The following is an 18,019-nucleotide window of genomic DNA, read 5'->3' as shown; positions in this document are numbered from 1 at the left end:
GTGAGTATTATTACCCTTTTATGTATGAGGAAACCAAATAGTAGAGAGTTAAGTTACCTAAGGTCACAAAACTAGTCAGTTGCAGATTTAGAAATTAAACCCATGTCTGTCGTAATAATTGAGCCTACAAGTTAATCCTAATTGTGATCTCAGCTGTAAAAACTGAGTTTAAGTTCATAAAAAGTCACAATAATCTGTAACAACAAATGGTGATGGAAAAGGTACAAAAGGGAAAACAGAAAGACCATGGGCGATGGCCTCCCCTGGTGCAGCTGCTGAACATCTGGGCCATTGTGGCTCCACCTCTTCCCATCCGTGCTTCATCCCTTTTTTGAGGCTCCCACACCACCCATTGTGTTGCAGGGGCTGCTCCAGCAGGCTGGCCAGAGAGCAGGAGGGAGGAGGTGGAAGGGGCAGAGGGCCTCTGGTGGAAGGGATGGGGGGCTCGCCTCCTCAAAGGAGAGGTGCACGTGCCACCCATGAGAAAGACTGAATTAGAACAACCAAAAAGGCCTACTCGTATAACTCAAGGACTGTGTTATGATCATGCCCCATAAACAAGGGAAGGGTGGAACAGGATATCAGTGAACTAATATTGGTTGGAAACTAAGCCTAACTGGAGGACAAAAAACAGTGAAAGGGTGGGTTATTCCATCCATTGCTGCTTTTGGAATCCTTAAAGAAAGGGACTTTGGAGAGAGAAAGTGGTTACTGGAGCAAGCTTCACCATCATCACCGCCACCCCATCATCGCCCGGAACTGCGGACTTAGTTCTGAAAGATGTCCTGACCAGACTGGGCCAGAGAGCGAGTCCCAGATAACATTGCCACCTCCACCAGTTCCAGCTTTATCTCAATCACCTGGGGTGAAACAGGTTTGGACTTGAATAAGAACAACAGCTGCAGCCAGTCGCAACTAACTTCTTTTCTTTTCCCCAAAAGAACAGTTATTACCATCTTTAAGATAAGATCTTTTGACTAAGAGACTGGCAAATAATGGGGTTTATTTCCTTCTGAAACCTCTCTCTAACTAAAGGGAAAGGGAACAAGCAGTATTATTAAAATGAAAGCCTTACTTAATATTTTGCATTTCAAATGCTTTAACTGTTTTTTCTTCTTTTCTTTATCTTTAATAGAAAGGTTAAAAGGATTTTTCATTATGTTTGTGCCTTGGTATTAAGAAGGCTGAGGTTTCTATATACCAAACCCCAAATCTGGTTTAACACAGTTTAAAGCTGGATAGTTTCAGGACCGTGGTAACAACCTGAACTCTTTGGGCCCCTAGATTCCATCTAACTTAATACAATACAATATCGATTTTAACTGGGATTTCAATCTTTGATTTCGAGGTATTTCCAATCGGATGCTCAGCCATCCCTTCCATCATAGTCTTCAGAAAATGCCTGAAGGCTAGTGCACTAACCCACTTTATAGCCCGTCCCCATCAGCACCCATATATTTGCATTTAGAATAAAGCTGCATTGCTAAGATGAAGAGGAAGAAGTGAATGGGACATAGACTGTTTTAATTTAAAAATGTCAGCCTCCAGAGGAAAATAAATGACTTGTTTCAGGGTTTGTTTGGTTTTTTTAGTAGGTAATTGATCTTTTCCCCCTTGTTCTTTAGTTTCATCATCTTGTCTGTAGCAAATAGGCAAACTCAAAAATTTTTAAAGTTCATTTAAGAACACAAATCTAAATTTATCTTAGGCCAGCAAAACCAGGCTGGAAATCTCAAGTTTTCTAGTGCTTTCTCTTCTTTAAATTTTAACAAAAAATGTTAACATATTCACTAGGTTTCTCTTTTCCAATTATAAGCAAATACTAACCACAAAAGAGTTCATCGCTTTCATCAAAGCAGTCATTTATCCCGTCACAGCGCTGAGCCTGCTGAATGCATAAGCCAGTGGAACATTTGAAGTACCCGGCTGGACATGCTGAAAGAAAAATGGACAATCTATAAATTCTCTGCTTTCCAAATATTTCTAATTCACAGCATGAACGTAACACAATTAAAATATTGTAAGGAAACAAATTTACAATAGTGTTCCCTGTGTTTCTACTGCCACCTTAAGTTATTGGAAAGCATTTAATACTAGCCATACTCTTATGTCTTACTCATCACTCAACTTCCACTATTGAAACAAGAATGTCCTGGTTCTTTTTTGAATATTCAGATTCCCTTTCAGACACCCATTTCTGTTATGCATTTGAAATGCATATGCCACTGCAGTATGAATTGGGACCAGACCAGTCCAGTGTATAAGAGAGAAAGTTTAGAATACAGTAATTAAATACACACACACACACACACACACACACACACACACACACACACACACCCTCTCTCAGTTACAACACATCTTAGTTAGGATTTTTTCATATTATATCCTCATGAATTTTCCCCTCCCTCAACAAATCATTTCTGTGTTACTGTGCCCCAGGGTTTCACACCAACTACCTACAACTTGGGCTGCTGGTAGCTGGCTCTTTAGTTATGATTGTTGCATGATAGAGCATACAAACACATAGAAAAACGGAGTATGGGCAGAGTTTCTTAGCTGGTGCACTGTTTGTCTGATAGAAATCTCCAGAGCAGTAACAGCAAAGTAACACAACAGAGACATGCATTAACAAAGGCTTTGGGGTGGAACAGGGAAGAAAATCAGTGACAGAAAAGTGAATTTAGCTGACATTTAAAAACATTATACATCAATTGATAAATTTCAGGGTGAGTCAGACTTATTTTAGATTTAAAGGCTTTTACTTAAAGTTAGTGAAGAAACACTTGGAATATTTACTCAAGTTAATTCACAGTCTCTCAGGAAATCCAAAATTCAGTTATCATGCATCTTAATAAAACCAAATTTCAAATGTTTTGATAAAAATTGTAATTCAAAGAGCAGTTTAAAAACATGCATGGGGAAAACATTAAAATCCATCTTACGCTGGCTGATGTTGTAGCTTCCATATTCCACCAGAAGCGGCTGCTCTGACAGCTTGGAACTACACTGAAGCTCAACGTTAACTACAGAGCTTGCAACATGGAAAACCGTCTGGTGATCAATGTAGTAACCACAGTACCTAAGAGTGAGTGTTAACAACATTAGTTAAAAAGCAGCTTTTGCACCAAATTGCTTCACATACTATTTAAGTACAACATTGCTGAAGTACAGCCACCTGACACACACACTGTAGTTGCCTGACATATTTTAGTCTAGGAGACGGGCAAATGAGAAGTGTTATGTTATCCCACAGAGATCAGAGGAGACTTTTTTTTTTTTTTTGGTTAGGTTTTATCTGAAAGACACAGGCACATTAAGCTACAAAACTCAATTTATCTTCCACTGAAGTGCAGAGGCAGAAATGAAACCTACTGCACTATTACCAACCTCAAGCATTCAAAAAAAAAAAATCATGAAACTAAAAGTATCAGAATTTCTAAGTCAAATAATGCATTCAGAATTTTTGTCTTCTAGGTTCATGCCTTCAAGCTAGGAAATCATCATAAGCCATCTACACAAAGTTCCTGTCACTGCAAGAACAGGCTTCATGGACAAAGTCAACTATAAATGTTAACACTCCAGATTTAAGGTAAAAATGAGCCAACTATGGCAACTGTGTTCAACTGCTGAACCAAAAGGCACATTAAAAAGTGTTCATCTTGGAACATAATTCTTAACATGGAATACAGCACTATAACTGCATTAGCTGCTATGTCCAGAAGCATCATCACCTGGCAATTAGGTTTTTAAGTTCCAGAAATAGATTTTTTTTTCCCCTATTGAAACTGTGCTGGGGAAAAAGGAGAAGCTCAGAACTGTGGGTTGACTGGGATAGGAGAGAAGGTTGCTTTCTCAAATCTTAGTACAATTTTACTACGGGTAGCCTCCTCCTTGTCAGTTTGACCAGTGCCATTTTCAAGAGAAAACCGAACAGCAACAGGCTGTTCCTTAAGTCCCCAATGTATTGATCATGGTAGCATCTGAAATATTGCACTGCATGTATGGTAGGAGGGTTTGGAAAACATAACAGGACCAAAATCTGAAACAGAATCTAACAACTTAGATAACTGACCAGGAAAAGGGAGATTTTTTTATGAGCTGGGTGCATGTAGTTATGAGATGTGACTTGTTTGTACTGCACCCTTAACTTCTTAGCAGTCTTCCTGCCAGGAAAGGAAGATGCCATTATGAGAGGTAGAGCTATTGCAATGCATTATGGAAGAGACCACATGTGCTGCTGTCTCATGAAGACACTTCTGTTTTGCTCTTTTAGTTAGAGTGAAATCATTCAGGATGGAACTAGATTATATTTCCATTTATGCTAAAATAAACACTGAAACACAAAAACATCACCACAAAAAGTTGTTGAAAACAAAGGAAATGTTACATTGAAGTATGTTTGGTACAGACATGACAAGCGAACTGGTGGGAAGAAGTTCTCCAAATGGTCTTCTGGTGACTCGCCTAAGTAGTCCCAGTGTTATACCAGTGCCCTCATAAAAATGTATTATTCCAGCTGCCCTCTTATTCCCCAGGAGAAGGCAGGAAAGAAGGATAAAGGAGGAACTGGATGGTTTTGGAGAAATGGTATCAGGGAAAATTAAGTTATCTGGTAAGCAACACTCTACCCACATCCACAGTTAATATTCAATGGCTTTTCCCTTTGAAAGCGAAGTCTTTAAACAAGTGGACTGCATGAAAGATGGAGAACTGCCTTGGGTGCACATCTAGTTTAAGCTGCCATGTTGGCAAACAGCTTCTCTGGATTTCTGCCTAGATGCCACTTACTGAATCTGAGAAAGCTAAATGCCCACAGATGCCAAGAAACACTTAATCCATCCAGTCCAGCGGCATTTCTATGGCATCTTTCATTAAAAGATGCCAGATAGGCTGCACATGGTCTATAGACACTGCCATAAAACAATATATATATATAAATACATTTAAACATTAAGGCTAGTCTAGAATTGGACAGTAATAAAGGAAAAGTTCCCCAAGCTAACAGTTTATCATGAGGAATAATCTGTCAGCTTTAAGGCCTTATCTACACTAGCAAAATACCCATCATTATCAAGAGGTGACAGAAATGGAAGCAGTTGAATTGATGCTGAACACCTTTAATTTGCAAGGGTAGCCAAGAGCAGAACTTTTTTCAAAAACAACTTTGGTTAACACTTACTGAACTCAAGGAAGGATGAGATGAATTATTGGATTTGAGGCACTGTCTGATAAGGACTATTTCACATAGGCTGAACTAGAGGCTAAATTCTACTCATTTCATTTATTATGGTAGTTCTGTTGTATTAATTTAGGTGCAGTATCTGGGCCAAAGATATTTACATAACCCAGTCACTGTCCAACATTAAACACTTTTAAACAAGGTTTGGTATACAGAGCCTGCTTACTACTATGGCATACACGCCATTAACAATCATTTTAACCTTTTATTAAAAAGATACAGAAAAAAGGAAGACTGATGCTGACATTCACTTGCAATCCCACTGCTTGAAAAACCCCAGAACAATACATGGTCTTACTTTGAGACCTGGCAAACTTCTAACAGCATTAAGGCATTGTTTTTAGTTGTCTTTTTCTGGTCACAGGCTTACAGCAATGTTACAGAATACACCGTTTTGGCCAACTAAGCCAGACACTTATTAGACAGAAAAAAAAGGGGGAGAGATAGACAAGAAAAGAAGTAAGGTCGGGAAGGGGGGGGGGGAAACATTTAGGTTGGGGGGGGGAGAGAAAAAGGGGCAAAGTCTCACATCCCAGGTGGTCTTTGGGATTTAGCTGAAGTCAGAATTGATGGGGATGTCATCTTGGTCCCTCTCTGGCCAGGACATTTTTCAGGATCAGGATGACAAATGTCCAGGATGGTGGGTCTCAGGAGATGGTGGGACAGCAGCAATAATGGTGAACTTGCTTGAGTAGCCAATTATTCCCTCTAAAGTCTCTTTAAGGACCTCAAAGGGAGTGATGGGTGGAATATCCCATCCTTTCATTATTTTGTCTATAAATTAGGCCTCGTTTATAACACACCAATTTTGGTTTGCTGATCTCCAGTCCCCAACTCCTCCTGTTTACCAGGCATGATCTTAACACGGCCCTTGGGTTATATAGTAGGCCTTTTTGTTTGGACTCAGTCAGTCCATCTCTGGTTTGCACCATTTCCCCATCACCATTTGTTGTTCTAGCTTATTGTGACATCCTGTGTATTTACACTCACTTTTTACAGTGGAGCTCACAAGGAGGGTAAATTTGGCCCAGTTATCACAATAATACCTGAAGGTCAACTGAGAACTCAGACCCATTGTGCTAGATCCTATACAAACCCATATGCGTATTTAATACAGAAGGTGACAGAGAAGTTCATCAGTCCATTTCTCAGGAGGATTCAAGGAACGAATAGACACTAACTGTTGTCTGTGTGCATCGCCGCCACCACCATCTGCTGTACAGAATGGGAAAACTGGTCTGGGTGTTTCCATGGGGGGATTTTGATGCAATAAAGCTACCACGCAAAGAAAAATTAAGTATTTCTGAGAGATGTAGGAGATTCTGCTCCAGCAGCACACGAGAGAGGTGTATGGCTTTTTAAATGGTACGAGAACAGCTACGCAAAGTGTTAGTTGTAAAACTCCGAACCATGTTAATGCTGATGCACAAAGAAGCTTGTGCAAGTGCATTGTCGAGCAAGCCCCTCAGTTCTTCTCCCCTAGTGTTAGGATCAGGAGCTTCCTGCTAGAAAGGAATCTTTTCCCCTGCATTTCATCAGGGCCAGTAAGAACACATAGGGTTCATTTAGCACATGCAAGAGAGGGCCTGCCAGAGGGCACACGCAGCAGGAGGTCTATTAGACATCTGATTCCCCACTACTAGCCACTCTACACCTCAGCTCCCTTCAACACTCCACACCCAACACTCTTTCATAGCAAAGAAACCAGCTACCACACTTGAACACCTGCTCCCAAACCCAAGCCAGGAGACTGCCTCCTCTCCGCCACACAAGACGACCTGCCAGTGACTATTTCTAATGGGAGGCACAAAGAGGTACTGATGCAGAGTATTTTTAAAAACAGTCCCTTGATGAAATTTTTACAGCTTATCACAGCATGTGGAATTCTTCTGATGATCTTTTCACACACAGAAACATAACAATATGACATCTATTTTTAGAAGCCTATAAATTTTTTAGCAAACAACAGTTGTCAGAATTTGTGTGCTCTCTGGACAGGCGGAGATTTTTTGGGCTCATTGAAAAGACAGTGAAAATCAGACAGTAGGGCATCTGAGTCCCTGATTGTTCTGATTTACATGGGAATAGGTTTAGCCTTGTACTACTTTTTTTGGTCCTGGTTATCACAGCTACAGCATATTCCAAGGCTTTAACCCGATCCTCAAATCATGCCAGTCTCCTGCAGTGTTTCAGCCAACGTAACTAAAGCTGTCATTAGAACTGGTCAGAAACATATTTATTTTCATTACTATGGACAATTTTGACAAAATAAAAAAAAAAATCTTGCATTGAAAAACTGAAAAGTTTTTATAGTTTTTGGCCAAAACCCCAATGTTTGCTATGCTGCAGACACACGCTGCAAATGTTTGTTTAGTTCAAAACCTGGTTTTCCTTTGAAAAGCAGTTTCAAATGGAAAATTTGACCCAACCCTAGCTGTAATATCACCGGGTGACTAAGATCAGGTATATGGTCCCAGTACTCATATCTGAAAAGTAAACCACTAAAATAAAAAAAGTTACTATGGGCCAAACTTTTTTTAAAAAATCCTGTGAATCACATGGCAAACAGTTGGACCATAAGTATTTTAAAACAGGCTGTTCATGGAGAGATTCCCACTGATAAAGCTCTAGCCCAGCTTTATTTTCAGATATCACTTTGGATATAAAACCGACCCAGAAGTCTTCTAACATCCTAAATCCTTCAAAAACTAGTCCAGGAAAAACAGAAGCCTGCAGGATGTCTATTTGCTATGGGAAGTGCTTAGTGCCCATGTAGTCCTGTAACCACTTTCCCATCAAAAGTCAATGCCAGGAGTTTCAAAAGGAGGTTGAGCCCCTCTCATTTAAACACCTAAGTGTATAGGATTATAATAATGGAAAGGCATTTTTCCCTTGCTCTAAGCTAGTGAGCCTTTCATATCCTCAAGTAGGCCCAAACTCACTTGATCTAGTTTCTAAAGCAGACTCAGAAGTTTAGTTTTTAAACTCAACCTTCACTGGATTCAACGTTCCAGTAAAACAAGATTGCGGGAGAGGGAACCCAACAAGTGAAGGAAAGGGTGAAAAGAAAAAAAGGAAAAAAAGCTGCAACAGAGTGAAAAAATGGATGCAAATACCCTGTGGGAGAAGAATTAGCAATATTCCAATGAAAGGTACATAGTAAATATATCAGACACTGGGCACCCAACTATGGCAGCGTAGGACTTTGGATGGGGGATGGAGCCAGGGTGGGGTGGTTCTTCTGTCCCTAATAAAGTCTCCCTGATACCTGATACCCTTTCACTCGACTCCAATTAGACTCAATATCTCTTGTGAGCAATCATGAAATTAAGTTATAGGTTCAGAAGTTTTACCAAAAAAACCCTCAGTTTGATTAACCCTGTGAACCCAAAGCTGTTCTGTACGGTTCACAGGATGTTCATCTTCATCAAGTTCTCCCAGGCCTCTCTCACAGATGGGGGCGGGGGAGAGAAAGAGAGCCCTTCTCTTCAGTCTACCTATTCTTTTAATTAGAAAAAATATCATAGATTTTAGGTGTCTAGTTCCACAATCATTCCAAATAAAGGAGCATACTACAGATGCTATGCTTATTTATGAATCTTTCTTTTTCCCTTTTTCAAGAATTACTAACTCAGTTGCCTCAAATAGTGAGACTGAGTTTACTGAGGAGTCATCGATTAATAACCCATGTGGAAATACTTACATGCGTTCATTAATTCTCCACCATCCCCGCTCACAGCCCTTAATGCTCTTCTCACTGATGGTGTAGTTATGGAACTTCAGTGCTATACCTAGGCTCTTTTGAGGAGTCTGTAGTGAACAAGCGGAAAGGCCAGTAAAAAGCATTAGTATTTTGGGCACATAGCGCATTAAAACCTTTCGATTTGTCTCAGCAATTATTGTGCTCTCAGGACGCCAAGCTACAAGAGCTGTTCTGGCTTCCACAGCTCAGCAGTCAGCACCTGAGCAGACCCAATGGCTTTTCAGCTGCCAGCAAAAGCTTAGGTTGGCAGAGGCCAAGTGCAGCTGCAGGCTTCCCCTCCCTCTTAAGCAAACAATCCTTTCATCTCCTGAAAGGGCTACTGAACACATACGGAATGCAGCTATCAAACTGAGATCAAAGGCCTCTGGCTATTCCAACTTCATTAGTGCAGGGTTAGACTGCCATGGCTGACTGACAGCTAAGACACCGAGGTACAGCTGTGTCAGTTCTCCAGTGTTATGGTTGATTTCATTCCATAACATCATGCTTTTTGGGTGTGCCTTTACATCCAAAGGAGGGCCAAGCATTTTTAAAATCTTAAATTAAGCTTAAGAATACCATGGACATGTGTAATCAGAAGTTCCATTTTACAGGAACACACAGCAAGTGACTTGCCCAAGGTTATAGCTTGAGTCAGTGGCAGAGGCAACACTAGACTCCAGCACTCAGGATGTCTGCCCTATCCCTTGCTGACGAGGGAAGTATAATTGGGCCATGCGTACAGCATTTGCATGGTACGTAGCACTGACCATGCTTGGCTGGCATTAGTTCCTACATTCCAAAAAGTAATTCCTGTGTACGTTGTGAAGGGCCTTCTGAGTTGAGAACAGCAGGGGGACAAGGTATGAACTTTTCAGAATGTCCTTTGAGCAGTCTTGACACAGTTCACTATAGCACCAATTCTTCCCCCTTCCATGCTTGGTCAAATTTTCTTCTGTCTAGAGTCTCCAACAATACAACCACCCCCCAATCTGTACCCTTTAATCTATTTCTAGTTCTCTAGCTCCCTTACTCATGCCTTCCTACTTTATCTCGGTATGCAGTTTTATCACTATTCACCATGCAGTACTTCCTTTTATTTGCTTTCTCACTTTTTGTTAACTCCAGTTGGATGCACATAAAAACACTTCTTTTTAACTCCTACCTCCCCAGTGAGTGCCTCCTTTTTCTCCCTCTGGCTCTTCCTGCTGTTTTTCTTTCCTCTCCTTTAATTCCCTTTAGGTTTCCCTATTACTGGGTTTGCATCCCTTCCCACTCTGCTGATACTGCACTTACCAAAGTCACCAGTTGTTCTCACACCTTCTATTGAGGCTCACATCTTATCTCTGTCCAAGTCTCCTAACTGCTCAAAACCAATGTGGAAAAATCTTTACTCCTATTTCCTGCCTATAGCTTCTTCACTCCCATCACCATGGGGGGGGGAAAAAAAAAAAAAAAAAAAAAAAAGCCCACTATCCTCCCCAGTATAAATGTTCGAAAGTTTTAGTTAGTTTTTTATGCTTTTCTCCCACACCAAAAGTATTAAGTCCTGCTGGCTTTTCCTCCACTATCTATAAAGTCCAACTTATTGCCATCCCTGCTTCTAAATAGCTATACCTATATTTTGGTTCTTTCATCTCCCATTTTCAATTTGTGCTTTCTGCTTTCCACCTCAACCCTGCTCCCAACCCACTCAAAATCCTATCCGAAATAAAATAAAATAAAAAAGAGTAATTACTCCCCATTCTGAATTGCTTCACTTTGGTTCCTTATCAAATTCAATACATTTGTCACCACTTTTAACACACTATTGCTGTGAAGATCACTGTTCTTAATTTTTTCCTTTTACACCCCTCCTGCTATCTACACTCCCTTAGCTACATTGCCTAGCTATTGTTCCCAGATACCTTCATAAATTCCAAGGGTGTAAGAGATGTCAAACTTAGGATTTGTTGGCCTTCCATTTCCCAGAGGGGACCAGGCTACATTGCAAAATGCAAAGTAAGGGACTTCCAAGCTGGAGATTGTGCTTTAGCAAAGAACTAGAGAACAGACAATCTGGTGCCTTTTATTGAAGTTGCCCAACACTTTCTATACTAAGATCCTGTTTTAAGTTATTTGTAACTTCAAACCTAAACTGTTTGGGCTGACATTTTCTGTGCTGAAAATCTGGTTCATGCTATATATTTCTCGAAAATGTCAGCCAATATATTTCAGCTGTTTCTGAGAAGACGACTAGGAGAAAATGTTTTTTTTGCCCATGTTTAAAAACTGGCAACTAGAACTGGGTGAAAAAAATTTCAGCAAATAGTTTGAAGGCCGAAAAATGCAATTTCAGTAGAACCAAAACTAGTTGTGAATTATGCCAAGTTAACTTAATAGTTTTGACCAAACCAAAAAAATCCAAGTGTATCAGTAATGTTGAAAGGAACAGTTTCATTTCAATATTGCCACAACATTTGGATTTTTCAGGCTGCAGTCACAAAGTGGAGAGTGGGCAGGAGGTGATGGTGGTGGTAGTGGTCCCACTAGCCTCCTTATAAACTTTAGCCCAGAGGCTAGTGAAATAACCTGGGGATGTGGGAGACCTGGTCAATTTTCCCCTCTGCCTGAAATGGAGAAATAATTTTAACTTGCATTTCTCCCATTTGAGAAGAAAATGCCTTAGTCATTGAGTTACAGGATATTCTGGCACAGGTCACTATTCTACCGTACATAGGTTTTTATATCGTGCTCATGACAGTAGCATCTGAGCATCTTCCAATTGTGCATGAAGTAAGGCGTCTACACAACAATCATGTGTTTGTTTGTTTGTTCTCTCAGGATATGTCTATACTGGAGCTATAGGTGTAATTGTCATCTTGAGGAGACATACCCAGGGTAGCTCTGATAGAACTGGTGAGCTAAAAATAGAGCTTAGCTACAGTGACATGAGGGTAAACCACCCTGAGTTCACGTCTCAAATAGTAAGTACTCAAGGTGGCTAGCTCCTCATACTGCCACTTTTTAGTGCACTGGCTCTAATTGAGCTAGTGCCGGTATGTCTTCTCAAGCTGGGAATTAGATTCCACCTCAAAGTGTGGACATTCCTACACTCTCCTGATGTAGCTGTTCCACTTTGTATAAGTAATTAATGTCACCGGAACAGGAACTTGAGTCTCCCACATCCTAGATGAGTCATTCTTATTCTCTTTTCCTGGAACAGTGACTATTCATTATCATCATGAATAACTATGACTTGCCCCTATGAATCTTGTGAAGTATAATGTATGAAGAGTGCTGGAGAGTCATGGGTATGAGAGGAGAACAGAGTAGTTCAAAGTAATATTAAATGTGTACACAAGACTCCAGTTTTATTAAGTGACAATCCGAAGGTACCAAGTATTTTACCAACCACCTCTTCAACAGAAATAGAGACTGTGCAGAATCAGTTTCAGATGTTTTAGAAGACTGCTTGGAGTGGAGATGCTCAGAAGGCACAAGCTGTTTACACACAGGTTGTGGACAGGTGTCACTGCACTTCACTATTCTGTGTTGCTTTGCAATTTCATACATTAGCACCATGGGCCAGATTTTCCAAAAAGCTGAGCTTCCCTTTAGGCAAAGTAAAGATTTTTCAAAAGAACTCAGTGTGCGGGGTGCCAAGCTGTTGAAAAAAAATATCTTGCCGTAAGCATTAAAATGGGAGGTGCTGAGCTCTTGTGGAAATTCCAGTTGCGGATGCTGAGTGTTTACGATTCGGCCCCACATCTCAGGTGAATGGCAGCAGACTGGGGACAAGTGACTTTTACACATGCACATTTTAAATGATTTATGTCTAAACATTTTATGAATAATTCTTATCAAATAAATGTGATTTCGTCTTTTATGTGACACCTCCTGGCTTTTGAAATAAAATTTGCAGCCATTGTTATTGAAGACCCACTTGTCCGTTTCAAGATGCCACTGTTTGTTGGGTCTTTCAGTGGTTACCTTCTACAGGTCCCAGTGCATTGCATGTATTCAGCAATAACCATTCCATAAGACGATTATCACATTTTTCAGAGAAGCACATCACTATCCATAAAAGAATTCTTAGAGTAGGCCAGAAGGTAGTTGTGTATTCTCTATCTTTAGGCATTGTACATAATTTAGGCATTACCTGAAAGTTCCATGTACAAATGCATTTTGGAGGATAGTAGCTTGGGTAATATGGACTCACAATTCTCCCCTCAAAGGCAGTTCTCTCTTTTGTCAATATCGTTTTTCCACATTCTAAAAAAAGAAATATTTTAGTGAGGTTTCACGTTATTTAAAACATTCCAGTTTTGGAGCCTGTTGGATAAGTGTCTAAGTTAGTCACAGCCCTTTGGGTCCACAACAGAACAAAGTAAGTCTTTACAAAACCCTGTCAGCCTGGTGAGCCTTATTTTGGGTTTGTAAAAAACTGAGTTTGTCTGAAAGTTTACTTTAAAAAAAGATTAATCACACTCAGTTATAAAGATCTAAATATATATTAAGTATATTTGCAATCAACACATATCAGCAGTGCATGAGAATCTAAGTTTTATAAAGGCAGAAAGGACCATCTCAATCATATCCTCTGATCTCCTGTATAACACAGATCTTAGGAACTCCTCAAAATAATTCCTGTTTGAACTAAAGCATATCTTGATTTAAAAAATTGTTATTGATGGAGAATCTACCATGACCCTCAGTAAGTTGTTCCAATGGTTAATTACCCTCATTATTAACAATTGGCACTTATTTCTAGTCTAAATTTGTCTAGCTTCAACTTCCAGCCTTTGGACTGTGTTATATTTTTGTATGCTGGATTGAAGAGCCCTTTATCATCAAATATCCGTTCTCCAGCAAGTACTTTTAGCCTGATGAAGTCACCCCTTAATCTCAAAGAGAAATTGAAAAGAAATGAACTAAATACAAAAATCTAAACTTGCTTGTCTATTTTCATTGTCCAAGCAGAGAAATACAAAATGTAAAACTACAATATTAAGACATTAAAACAATGATATTAAAACAATAAAACTCAGCTTTAATGCTGAATGCTTCAGTACTCAATATTTTCAGCTTCAATACTGCCAGTCAGAGACCACAGCCTATAGGAGCAGCTGCAGAAGTAGCTAAAGCAGGGACCCAGAATGGTGATGATCTCAGAGACTGGACTTTCTCTGCCCTGTGCTGATTGGCTGTTTGCTCCAACTCCTCCCTCAGTCTCTTCACTTCAGCCTCACTCCCCAATTGTCCCTCTTACCCTCCCCTCTCCTTCCGACTGCCTCCTTCACCACTTCTTCTCCAATATTCCCTCTCCCTTCTCTTTTCTTTCCATGTAGGAGGGGGATAGGCTAACTCCTCCCTCCCAAACACAAACTCCACAAGCCAAGAATAAAATTGTGAAACCAACACAATGTTTGCCACCATCACATGGTTCACTCAGCTTCTCCATTGTGCCCATTTCCCCTACCCTGTGTCTGTCCCATTTAGATTGTGAGCTTTTTGGGGTAGGGACTGTCTAACGCACTGTACTTGTACAGCACCTAGCACAAAGGCCCCATTCCTGGTTGGCTCTTAAGCAATCTTATAATAGACATGATTCATTAAAATAATGTGTCCAAACACAGGATTTGTATAGACTCGTAGGGTTAGCAGGGACTGCAAGGGTCACCTAGGCTAACCCCCTGCCAAAGTGCAGGATTTGTACATGTTTTTAAATGGACAGTGGCCTTTTAATAGGCCGAAGATCAGCAGCAACTTCTTGTCCCACTCATAGAGTTTCTCTTGAAGAGCTCCCTGCTGTAAATATCATCATCTTCTTAACAGGAAGCTGTGGAAGGAATTTTTTACACTTATGTGCCTTATTTATAGACAGTCAGTTAATGCAACAACTCCCTCTACTGGCATACCAGAGTATCAGAGACGTGATTTGTTTGCAACGCAAGTTGTTTTTAAATGCACTTCCCTGACTGCTTCACTCAACGAGAGCTAATCCAAACAGACAGGAGCACAGGAAGGAAGGGAAAAAAATAGACTGGGAGTCATAACAATAAAAACTATTCAGGAGATAGGCAAGTGGGTGGAGAAGAACCTGAGAGGCAGATATAGAAGGAAGGAGGGAAAGAATGACTAAAGAAGCTGACAAGGAGTTGCGCAAATTCATTAATTCAGACTCAGCTATGGGGTTGTGACTGGCATCTCAAGGATACATACAATTCATTTAAACAATAACTTACTTTCTTGTGTAATGACCTCAAAGTACCCATGAACTTCCTTCAATTGTTGTATCTGTGTTGACTTGAAGGTTATCAGCATCAGATTATTTGTGGAAACAAACGACATTAATGAGTTGGTTGGTTCACAAATTCTATGGGGAAAATAGTGACAGCATACACATCAATAGTTTGTAATAAGAGCACATTAGTCTTTATTAAAATGTGCAGTTTCCTCAGGACAACCAAGTTTATGAAGTCATCTTCCTTCCAAACCCTACTTTAAAATCACTGACCCTACCTACTAAAGGACATGGCTGAAGGCTGCTTTCATATATTGTTTCCAGGTCAGCAAGCAGTGAAGCTAGCTTATGGTTTGCTATTATTGCTTTCTTGTGGGGAGGGGAGCTGTTTTGGGGTTCTCCATTTTAATACTGAAAATAAACTACACAATGCACAAGTTACTTCTGTTCAACTGCATCATGCCATTCTTTGCAGTTATAAAATGACACTCCTCAGAGTGAGAAATCCATCCCTGTTAGATCTGGTGGCATTTCAAGCAGCAACACATATTTCATCCCCACAATTTCCAGTGATGCACATGCCCTTCCACATTCTAGTTGTCCTCACATTTCCAGCCCTCCAACTTGTGTCCACAATAAATATAATCGCTCTGTCTGCTGCTCTATGGAACTCAAAACTGTTTGAGTAATTCAGAGACTTGAAAGGACTCGTATCAGTTGCAGCCATAAACAAAGATGGTGGCTGGAAAGTTTCCCAACTGGCTGGGGTTCCCCCCCACCATTCCTTCCAGCAATCTCTTTCCTCTCTCATCATTCCTTTTTTCTAGTTGTTAAACTTTCAGACAGCGAATCCTGTAATAAACTACAGGTGTTGTCTTTGGTGTATGAGATTCTAAAGTACCAACTGATCTGGGGTGAGTGAGTGGTCTCTTGGGACTGGAAGCAACCTGAATGTGCTGTGAGCTTTGGATTTATCACTAAATCCAGTTTGCTTGGGTGGTAAAATAGACTGGAAAATTTAAGGGCACTGTCTGTGACTCCATGGTAAGACTGTTACCGTGGCCCAGAAGTTCACATTTGTTACTGGCTTGGTGAAATCTAATTATAGAACACATCACCCTGTTTGGGGTGTCTGCCCTGGTTCTGGCAGTCTACCCTGAAATAGACCCTCATAGTCATGAGCCACTTCAGACAGCATGACACTGTTGCCCTGAACTCGGACATTGGTTAGAGAGACAAAAGAGTACAGATGACAAGACCAGTAAGAAAAATTATAGGATCCTATCACCTTTCTGAAAAACAAAACATTAACATTTGGAAGGCATTCACAGTCTGGCTCGCTCAGGGAAGTGGCACTGGCCTTCCACAGGCTCACTTACAGAAAAAAGACTAAAATGGATGTTGCCACTAATAGTGGTCTGGTAGCCCGTGTAAACTGAGCCAGTGATCTCAGTAAAGTTTCCAGCAGATGGTTGTCCACAATACAAAACCCACTTCCCTTGTTCACCCTCTGACTAGGCAGGGGGGAAAAAGGGATTTAAAGGACAACAAAACTAAGCTCTCATCTTTACATGCTGTTCCGTCTAGGTCAGAGTTGAGTCACTTGAACAGAGCAGAGCAGGAGATGCTGCCCTTTCCATGTTACTCCTGCACTCTAAATTATTATTACTACTGCAACTGTATCCAATGGTCCCAGTCTGGGAGCAAGAACCCATTGTGCTAGGTACCATACAAAACACAAAAGAAAAATAGCTGTCTGTCCCTCCAAAAAGAACCCAGACTCCTCATTCACCAACTCCCCCCAGCGATAAAAATTCACAGTAATCCAACTTCTAAATAAATTAGAAACTACAAATCCTTAAAATAAAAATATTAATTGTGCTTAAAAGCCATGGAACAGCTGAGGAAAAGCACCCGGCAATGGAGCTGGTGTAGCGTCAACAGAACCAAGTTAGGAGTTTTTAGAGCGGTGCAAGGTTTTCAGGTTTCATACATGAAAAGAGATTTTCTTGACCTCTCCTAATTCATTCAAAGGATGAAACTTTGTAATTTCTTCCAGTTTACTCTGGTTTCCTGAAAAGGAATGGGAAATTCTGCCCACTAACAAGCTGTGTATTTTCACACTTTTGCATCTAGGTTAATATTTACCGTTTTCCAAATGCCTTCTCATTAGCGAGGCCAGTTTTTCCACTCGATTTTTTATGTAAGGTAATTAAGTTCATTATTCAGTATCATTTATATAGAACACAAAATTTAGTGAGTACTTAAACTAAAAAGGAAAAGCACAAAAAAAAATCTCATGAAAAGCTTGCAGAGCCAAAAGAATTCTTATTTAAAATATATACGTACCGGTAGAGTATCTTACTTTTGATTGGCATCAAGGAGTCATAAATGGTCAGCGAATCAGTGATGCAGTTATCTGCTTCCATCTGAATGGATGCTACTGAGAGACGAATTAGATGGCCCACTAATGCAATCAGTTTGAAATAACAAATCATCCTTCCCGAGGTAGCTGTGATGTCCAGGGGGAAGTGCTGACGCAGACCATCTGCATACAGATCGTACATGCAATTTGTTCCTGTAGAAATTGCACATTTTTAACACTGATCATGATCAGGTTCACTGAGAATATTAAGTCTGGGTGGGGCAAGGGAGGAGGAGAGGGAAACAATCTGGGCAAATGCCACAGGTCTCTTCATAAAGGTTCTTGTAAACAGAATATTCCAATACATCCCACTGGAATTTACAGCCTCAGTTTACTCACAAGTCTATGATTAAAGAAGGTTATAGCCACAACAAAATTGATAGA

The 18,019-nt window shown here is 40.3% G+C and overlaps 1 protein-coding gene across 1 annotated transcript in view; it reads right to left on the bottom strand.

Annotated features, from left to right (window-relative positions):
• Positions 1-18,019, bottom strand: part of TMPRSS7 (transmembrane serine protease 7) — a 40,967-nt gene that overhangs the window by 9,345 nt on the left and 13,603 nt on the right. The window contains exons 5-10 of the mRNA XM_067546398.1: positions 17,560-17,788; positions 15,212-15,342; positions 13,126-13,238; positions 8,946-9,052; positions 2,946-3,082; positions 1,828-1,935 (exon numbers count right to left, since the gene is read on the bottom strand). Coding sequence (XP_067402499.1) covers positions 1,828-1,935; positions 2,946-3,082; positions 8,946-9,052; positions 13,126-13,238; positions 15,212-15,342; positions 17,560-17,788 — 825 coding nt within the window. The remainder of the gene's footprint in view (positions 1-1,827; positions 1,936-2,945; positions 3,083-8,945; positions 9,053-13,125; positions 13,239-15,211; positions 15,343-17,559; positions 17,789-18,019) is intronic.

This window comes from Emydura macquarii, unplaced genomic scaffold (genome assembly GCF_026122565.2).
Source record: "Emydura macquarii macquarii isolate MOO-44397 ecotype Brisbane River unplaced genomic scaffold, CSIRO-AGI_Emac_v2 contig_1119, whole genome shotgun sequence".
Classification (NCBI taxonomy): Eukaryota; Metazoa; Chordata; order Testudines; family Chelidae; genus Emydura; species Emydura macquarii.
This window is presented reverse-complemented; position numbering and strand designations above follow the sequence as displayed.